Source organism: Elephantulus edwardii, unplaced genomic scaffold, assembly GCF_000299155.1.
Source record: "Elephantulus edwardii isolate Elephantulus edwardi_28Jun2011 unplaced genomic scaffold, EleEdw1.0 scaffold00007, whole genome shotgun sequence".
NCBI classification, from domain to species: domain Eukaryota; kingdom Metazoa; phylum Chordata; class Mammalia; order Macroscelidea; family Macroscelididae; genus Elephantulus; species Elephantulus edwardii.
In genome coordinates, this window is record NW_006399757.1 from 36,648,320 (window position 1) to 36,657,518 (window position 9,199).

At 36.0% G+C, this 9,199-nt stretch overlaps 1 protein-coding gene across 3 annotated transcripts in view; it reads left to right on the top strand.

Moving 5' to 3' along the window:
* The window catches only part of EXOC6 (exocyst complex component 6), a 254,131-nt gene that overhangs the window by 140,302 nt on the left and 104,630 nt on the right, over positions 1 to 9,199 (top strand). For all 3 annotated transcript variants that reach the window (XM_006880347.1, XM_006880346.1, XM_006880348.1), the window contains one exon: positions 5,158 to 5,337. In XM_006880347.1, coding sequence (XP_006880409.1) covers positions 5,158 to 5,337 — 180 coding nt within the window. The remainder of the gene's footprint in view (positions 1 to 5,157; positions 5,338 to 9,199) is intronic.

Consider the following 9,199-nt stretch of genomic DNA (forward strand, 5'->3'; position numbering starts at 1 on the left):
AGGAGTCTTTGGAGAAGGACATCATGCTTGGAAGGGTGTACAGACAGCACAAGAGAGAAGACCCCAGATGAGATGGATTGGCATAGTAACTGGGGTTATGGAGTAGGTGGGTTTGAGACAATGAGGTTGGCTCACAATAGAAGAGGACTTGGAGCTATTCTACATAGGGTCGCTATGAGTTATAGTCCACTCAACAGCACAAAACAACAACAGCAGCATTCATTGTTGCACATTTTCCTTCTTTGCCCTCCATTTCTCTTCCCTTAGTCTGCTTAGCAATACACCTACCTCTTGTTCTAGATTGTTACACATATATATCATCATATGGTCCTTTCAGACATTCTTCCTCTCATCTGTTCCAATGCATTGTTCATTATCTATCCACTCTTGAGCCCATTTCTGCTGCTGTAGTGTCAGTCTATCTCCAGAACCTCTAGGAATTGGCCCCTTCAGATAGCATGTCCAAAGTGCCTCAGCCAAACTCTAGCCACTTTTCCTCCTCCACCACCACCACCACAATTCAGAGGCATCAATTCTTCTTTGCTCTGTTTTCCTTTGTTATTATGTGTCATCAAGTTGTAACTAACTCATAACTGTCCCTCTTACAAGTTTTCAGAGTCAGTAAATAACTTGGGAGTTCATTGATCATTTTCTCCTGTGGCTGGTAGATTCGAACCATGTGCCTTTGGGTGGACAGTGAAGCTCCTTAAGGCCATGACTTTGATCAGGCTCGCTTTGTCCTTAAGATGGCATTGTTCTTTAACTCTTCGAAGATGTTATTTGCAGAAAATTTGCCCAGTTTAATAGGTTTGATGTTTGAGTTCTTGATTCCTACTTTCATGTAATGTTGATTGTGTGTGTGTGTGTGTGTGTGTGTGTGTGTGTATGTATTTTTTAAACTAATGTCTTAAATTGACTCCTCTCTACCCATCTCATTTTAAAAAAACCCATTACTTATAGATTTTTTTTAAAAAAACCCTTAAGTTACTTTAGATGTATGTTTAACTCCTGTAGCCCCTTTTCCCATCATCTGCAGTTGCTAGGTTTCATTGATTAATCTTAACGTGCTGTTTCTCTGTCTATAGGCTTTGCCCTTGTACTAATCAATGGCGTTGGATCCTGTAATCAATGTAACTAACATTAGAAATTCCTGTATAAAGATCATTGAAATTTTGTGTACAACTCTTATTTTCATTCATATGTATGTTGTTTAGTCACATTAATTAGTGCCTTTGATTATATTATCTCATCAGATCTTTTCATCTTACCCGCCCATCCAGTAATCTCAGTACTCCATCTCCTCCCACCCCTGTCAATTCTCCACGATTTTCAGCTTTAGAAAATAAACCCTCAAAGAGCAAGAACAGACAAGCCAGAGACAATGTCTACATTTTCATACCATCCGATACATACATAGGATTTTCTTGGCTGTGATCTTTACAGATGCAGATCACCAGGATTTTACTCACCTTGGTTTTGAACCTCCTAGCCTTTCACGTACCAATTGTTGTGGCGCCAACGATATTTGAAAAATTCCATAGAACTGTGTTTCTTCTTCCACCTGCCCAGAATGTTGAATAAAATGTTTCAGATAAATAAATACTTTTTTTTATTAGGATAACTGACAAAACTCAAGTCAAACTGTCTTAAACAATAGTAATAAATTATTGACCAATACAAGTAAGAAGTCCATACACAGTATAAATTTCAAGTGAGACTTGGGCCAGCTACTTCTAAGTAGGTAGCCTGAAGTTTTTCAGCTTTGGTTTCAACTACATATGGTGACTCAGAACGCCCAGATCCTCTCCTCCTCATAGCTGCTGCTATTGTTGTGTGCTGTCCAGTTGGAACCAACCAATAGGTGACCCTCCACCAGGTTTTAAGAAATAGTTAATTACACGGGAGAAGATTACCCATTCTTCTTTCATAGAGCAGGTGGTGCATTTGAACTTCTTTCTTTCAGGATTGCTCTGCAGTTTCTTACCAGCAGACCACCAGAATTCCCTTCTGATAGCAGTTGTACTGCCAAATCACAGTCCCATTTCTCACATCTTATCATTGAAAGGAAGAAAGAATGTTTCTATTAGTTCCTATGGAAATCTCTTTGGGTAAGAAGATTGAAATTGGTAACTGGCTTAAACTTACTAGGATCCATCATTGAAGCAAAACATATGTTCAGTCTTTCATAGCCATAAATGGAATTTTCCAGAATATATTTGCATAGTGTTCTGAAAAACAGGTGGAATTGATGGTAGTCAGTATGGAGGCTTACTAAAATACTTACGTATTGCTACTAAACTTTTAATTTAAATGTGCATCATTGTGATCCAGTACCTCTACGGGAGACTTTGCATGTGTGTGTTACAAAGTTTCTCAAGTGCTTCTCTTCCACATCCATGGTTGATGACTCAAGTATTGCTGTCAAGCCAGAATTCACTCATAGCTGACCTTTTATTGGCTTTCTGAGACTCCAAATTGCATGTGAGGAAATTGCCCATCATTCTTCCTAGGATTTGAACCACTATCTGGTTCAGCGGTACCACTCCCTACAGATTAGGTTACCAGAGCGTCCTCTGTGGTTGATAATTTATAATTTAATCTTTATACACCGAAATAAAAAGTTCTCAAATTATGCTAGTGACATTTCTACCTCCAGAGGGCACTGTTTCTTTAGCAAGAAAAGAATTTATATGCGTTGCTGCAGAATCATTTAAAATATAATTTAGGAGTGAGTTGGTATATTCCTGAATTTCCAGTAGGTTTTCAAGGACTAAAGTCTTTGGAGTTCATCTCTAGAACTCCCCAGGAAGTAAAAACGACATTTTCTTAGCACCTTCTAAATAAAAATTTGTGTTCTATTAGAAATGTCTTACCATATAATTTTGTATATAAGTATCGTATATACGTATTACATATAGGGAAAATGATAGTGACAGATATTTCTATCTTTTCTTTCTTCCCTTACCTCTTCTCTTTGTTTTTATTCCTTTAAAACCAAAATATAAGTCAGTGTATGTGTCCATAAAGGATCAAAGGCACAGATGTTTTCTAATACTTATATTTATGTGGATTATAAAATAAACAGAATCCTTAATTCTTGGAATAATTCTTTCTAATGTTTACTTTAAAACATGCTTAAGTCTTGAAAACGCTTGTCTAAAATTTTTCCATTGCCTATATAGCCACAGATTCTCTGGCTTAGATTTCTTATTATAGCTGTGGAAAGCATTAATACACATTGGAAAATATACTGAGCACAGTTGCACCACCCATAGTTCAAATCCACCATCTTTTCAGTGGGAGAAAGATGGGAACCTAATGGCTTCTGACTCTGTGGTGTGTAACAATAAAAGTAGATTAAAAATTTCTTATCAATTTAGATAGATGTTGGGGAAAGTAGAACCTATTCTTAGTGTCACCCCAGAAAAGTAGACTAATCAACCAAGTTGAAGATTAAAATCTAAAAAATGTTTATTAAAGCACAAATTTGCTTTTATTAGTCCCTTTTCACAAAATTTGTATCTTCTGAAGCATTTTATTACTTTATTACTGAACATGAAAGCATATAGTTTATTTGACAATAAAATGAATACTTTTGAGTTTATAATTTTTATTATTTTTTTTCTTCCTTCAGGTAAAAACACTGTGTTGTTTTTCATTGTCACTTCAAATTTCTAAATATTTGGTCCCTTCCACTACCTCAACTTTTTATTGATATTTTAATTGTCCTACATTGCTTTCAGAAATTCCATTTTGAATTATCTTCCGCAAAACTTTACTTGTGCATAATATTAATTAGATTGATAATTTCTGCATTCTGTTGCATCACTTTTCTGGAATGGGCATATTCATGTAGCTCTTCCGATTGATTGGCCAGGATAGAACAGGGTTCAGATCCTTTGTTTATAAGGGTCACTATGAGTCATACTTGACTCAGCAGCACCCAACAATAACAACAAAATGGCTCAATGTCAGCCAGTTCTTTTTGATAAATGATTGTGTATTTTCTATCATTTTCCCTTAATGCTTCCTACATCATTCTATATCTTGGTCATAGAATCCTTTAATATTGCATGGTACAATTGAATCTTTCTTCAGGTCTTTCACCTTGAGAAATACTATATTTCACAGCTCTTTTGTATTTCCAGGTTTTTAACTTTTCACTGTTATACTTTACTTTGGAATCTTGTCTATCTTAGTCTTTAAGTTTCACAAAACTTGTCTGTATGTGCATTATATAAATTACTTACTGGATAAATTATAATAGGCAGTGTAATGAATAGTGACAGTGATTCCTAGAGCTTTTCTTAGTCATAGTAAAAGTCATTACTTTGACAGAAATGACACAAGGCCATCTCAATCAATTGAAATCTAGTTCTCAAGCTCTCCAAACCAGAGTTTCAAGTAGTCCGTCTTTTATGTAGTACCAAGACTCCAAGGTTTACTCAGTGCAAGATAAGCAACAGGAAATGTAGAGGTCTTTTTCATTTCCACTTCAAAGATGCTGACCATCCAAGTCTAAGTGAACTCTTCAAAAAGAAGCATAGGGGTTGACGTTTTCTTGCTTTACTGTTCAAGGCTACAATACCTAGTGTGCAGTAACCCAGTATCACTGTTGCTGCCTTGTGAGTGAGAACCATTTCTTTTTTTTGTTGTTGAAGTTTTAATTCTTGATTTGAGAGATTTCTTCTTTTACAAATTGAAGCATATTGTTGTCTTCATTATTAGGTACCATCTAGTCTACTCCAACTCACAGCAACCCTGTGAACAACAGATTGAAACTTTATCCTGTCTTGCCCATCTTTACAATCTAGACATTTAAGCTTACCTCTAAGCACTGCTTTTATTGTATCATATAAACTTTGGTATGTGTCTTTTTTTAATGTGTTTTACAATTTTCCTTCATTTCAAAGTATTTTCTAATTTCACTTGTGATTTCTTCTTTGATTATTTAGGAGTGTATTTTTAATATCCACGTATTTGTTAATTTCTTGGATTTTTTTCTGTTACTTACTTTTTATTTTATTCTCTTATGGTCAGAGAACATATTTTAGTTTCTTTCATCCCTTTTAAAGTATCTCTAATAATCAGTAAAATTAGCCTATTACCTGCTTCCATGTTTATTTTTATTTTTGCTCTTATTTCACCCTTTGTTAGGATGCTCGACATGCAGCAGAAGGAGAAATATATACCAAACTGAATCAGAAAATTGATGAATTTGTTCAGCTTGCTGATTATGACTGGACAATGTCTGAGCCAGATGGAAGAGCTAGTGGCTACTTAATGGATCTTATTAATTTTCTGAGAAGCATCTTTCAAGTGTTCACTCATTTACCTGTAAGTATAAAGACATATGAAAATATCATTTTATAATCTTGCTTCCTGGAGTATATTTTAGAATTTAGTTTTAGTTTGAGGCCTTGTTTAAAGCAGCTTGCTAGTTTGCATATTACCTTTTCCATTAATAAAAGAACTTAGTTATTTTAGAGACTTTCATTTACTTTATTTAATGACAGCCCTCTTTTCAACAAAATCAAAACAAACCAAACAAAATTCTGAAAGGAATAATGTAGACTTAAATAGAAATAAATTTTACTAGGATTAGGCAGTAGCTTTTCCAATTAGAAAAGGTCAAGAAATTATTGAACATTTTTACGAGAGAGAAGTGTTATTTTATCCCTATGTATAATCATAATATGTATATATCTTGAACAGTTTGTAAATAGAACATTTAAAAGAAAAAATATAATGAGAAAATGTCAATAGGCAGCAACATTGGCTTCTTGAGACAAATGTAAAAGCCAAAGAGATTGCAATTAGATGGAAATACTCTTAGTAGACATGTTGAGAAATCGCAGAATTGCTGCTAAAATATAGGTAAGATAGATTTTGTACAATAAAACAGACATCTTATTAGTCTTTTTTACCCTAAGAAGCGATAACAACAAAGGTCAAAATATATGTTGTCTATATCTTCTCCAGTTCCTTCTGAAACTTTTGTTTGAAATGAAAACACTAACAAACAGAAATGCTATTTTCTTCATTCTTTACTCTTTTTCAATAAGGAATTGCTCCCAAGGACTAATTAGTTCAGGGAAGACATTGCTAAAAGAAAAGAAAACTTCAAAAGGTTTCAGTAGTGGATTTGTGCCAAAGAACTTTGAGCACCATGAACAGGGAGGGATAGGACTGATGTTCCTAACTGCAGTCCATCAGTTGAAAAGGATAACCTGCACATTTATTTTTTTGTTCAACTAGTTTTTAAAGAATTACTTTTCATCTAGTTTATACTAAATAATTTTTTAATTGTTTTGAGTTCTCCGTCTCAGTGCAAATCTACATACTTCCAGCCAAAAGCAGTGCTCAGTTATTACCCACATATGTGTGTATACAGGTACACACATTGTGTTTTTATGTTACAGTAGCTGTCTCCCACAGTAGTTCAAGGAAAAGGATAGGATTTTGTACATAAATAGTGAATAAGATTAGGAGAGGTTATTATGCTAGAGTTTTGTGCATAGAAGGGAAATAAGGTTAGGAGAGAGGATTATGCAAGAATCAGTTGAGGTAAAATGTGTTATTTGTGGGAGACTGACATCCTGGAGGAAAATGTTGTTTTTCCTAAGCCAATAATAATTCCTCTGGCAATAATGAGATGGACTGCTAATGTAACTGGAATATTCATCTCATCTGTTATGATATTTCTTATGAACTTAGGTTATTTTTGATATATTATTTGAAATTTTTATATTGTCTAATACAGACTTTTCTATAAAGAATCTAAATTTGTGTATAGTGGTGGTGGCGTTGCTGGGTGCCATAGAGTTGACTCCCACTCAACAACTCTATGGCTACTGGTGTTCTACAGTGCCATTGTCGTATTCTCATCCCTGCTCCATTGAGCCTGTTATTAGTCGCTGCAGCAATCCGGCTCCTTAATGGTGCTCCTCTTTTTTTTTTACCATGATGCTTTTTTCCAAAGATTGGTGCATCCTGGCAACATGCCTGAAGTATGTAAGATGACATTTCATCACTCTTGCCTCTGAGGAGCACTGTTGTTGCACTACCTCAAAGAGAGATTTGTTTGTTCTTTTGGCAGTCCATAGTAGAGTTGGTAATCTTTGCCAATGCCACAGTTCTAAGACAACAGTTCTTCCTTTGGTTTTCCTTATTAATTGTCCAGCTTTCACATGTATATGAAGTAGTTGAAATTATTATTACTTGGGTCAGGTGAATCTTAATATTGAAACCTGTCTCACCTCCCACACCTACAAAAACACTTAAGATAAAGCACTTTTAGTGTGATACTTCTGCTTTTAGCTTCTTTGCATGTTCAGTTTTTGTCAGTCCCTACAGTTATTGCAAACAGTGCTTTCTAGAGTCTAGATTTTTAAATAATCTTCAGTCCTGACCAGATTGCTTATTGAAAATTCCACTGGTTCCAGAAAAATTAATATTTAATAGAATTTTAGTCTTTGACCATATAGGTATGAATGTAATAGAGGTGAGTGGATAATGATAGGTTTGGTGAAGCTCAAGAAAAAAAAATTCTGTGATATCACATTACTACTACAGATTGTGGCAGCAGTAAAAAATTGTAAGGCTTGGAGAAACACCAATGGAGGAATGCTAATAATGTCCACACCTCTTCCATGTTTGGACAAGTTAGAGAATATGTATATTGCTTCCCTTACCTACGTCTCTTAAGAATTAGCCATCAGAAAAGGGAAGATTGCCCTTGCATCCAGATTAAATTTCCTCTTGATCTACATTTTTTCTATACTCTAACAGAGAAACCAGGCTTTTTTTGTGTTGATGGAATTAACAGCAAGCTAAATGGCTGTATTTATATTGTTGTTGTTGTTATTATGTGCTGTTGAGTTGCTTACGACTCATAGTGACCTTATGTACAACAACCCTAAACTCTGCTCTTTCCTGTGCCAATTGCACTGTCTCCGATACACCCATCCCGATTACCCCAGTCACTGAATCAGTCCACCTCACAGAGGGCCTTCCCCTCCTGCGCTGTCCCTCCACCCTACCAAGCATGATGGCCCTCTCCAAGGACCAATCCCTCCTTACAACATGTCCAAAGTATGTTAGATGGAGCCTCAGAATCCTTGCCTCCAAGGAGCCACCCGGTTTAACCCTTTCCAGGATGAATCTGTTTGTTTTCCTAGCAGTCCGTGGTAACCTCAATACTCTTCTCCAGCACCACAGCTCAAAGGCATCAATTCTCCTTCTATCCTACTTAGTCATTGTCCAACTCTCTGATGCATAACAAGTGATAGCAAAGACCATGGCCTATATCAGACGCACCTTAGTCTCCAGAGAGACACCATTGCTCTTCAGTACTTTGGAGAGGTCCCTAACAGCAGACTTTCCCAGGGCAATATGTCTTTTAATTTCCTGGCTATTGGTGCCAAGAGTGTTGACTTTGGAGCCAAGCAAACTAAAGCTGTGAACAATCTCAGTCTCTTCACCATCCATCCTGATGCTGCCAATTGATCCAGTGGTGAGAATTTTTGTCTTCTTGACATTGAACCTCAATCCATATTGAAGGCTGCAGTCCTTGACCCTCTGCAGCAAGCGCTTCAGGTCCTCCTCAGTTTCAGCAAGCGGGGTTGTGTCATCTGCATAATACAGATTGTTGATAGATCTTCCACCAAATGACAAGTATTTATTTCCTAAAATGTTAAGTTACCCTACTATATACATTATCTACCTCTAGGGAGCTTGACTTTTTATGACTCAATTAGAGCTGAACCCACTTATCTTTTATTGATTCTGGGGTCCTGGCTGCTGAAGAGAAGAGAACATAGAATTTGGCTCTAGAGTCAGACAGACTTGTGTGTGAACTAGACACTGATGTGCAGTGGTTAAGTGCTTAGCAGCTCTATAGGAAAAAAAGACCTGGAGATCTGTTCCCATAAAAATTTAGCCTAGGAAACCCTATAAGGTAGCCCTTTTCCTCTAGGGACACTATGAGTTGGCATCAGTGACTCCGTGCTACCCAACATCATGTTAGAACTGCCAAGTTGTTTAATATCTCTAAGCCATTTTTTTCATGGGACTATGACTTGGTGGCTTGAGCTTTTTATTTTGCTTTCTTCAAGCCAGAAACAAACATACTTCCAATAATAAATGAAGATATACTATGTAGACAACAGTTAATATTATATAACTTTATAAATGTAGT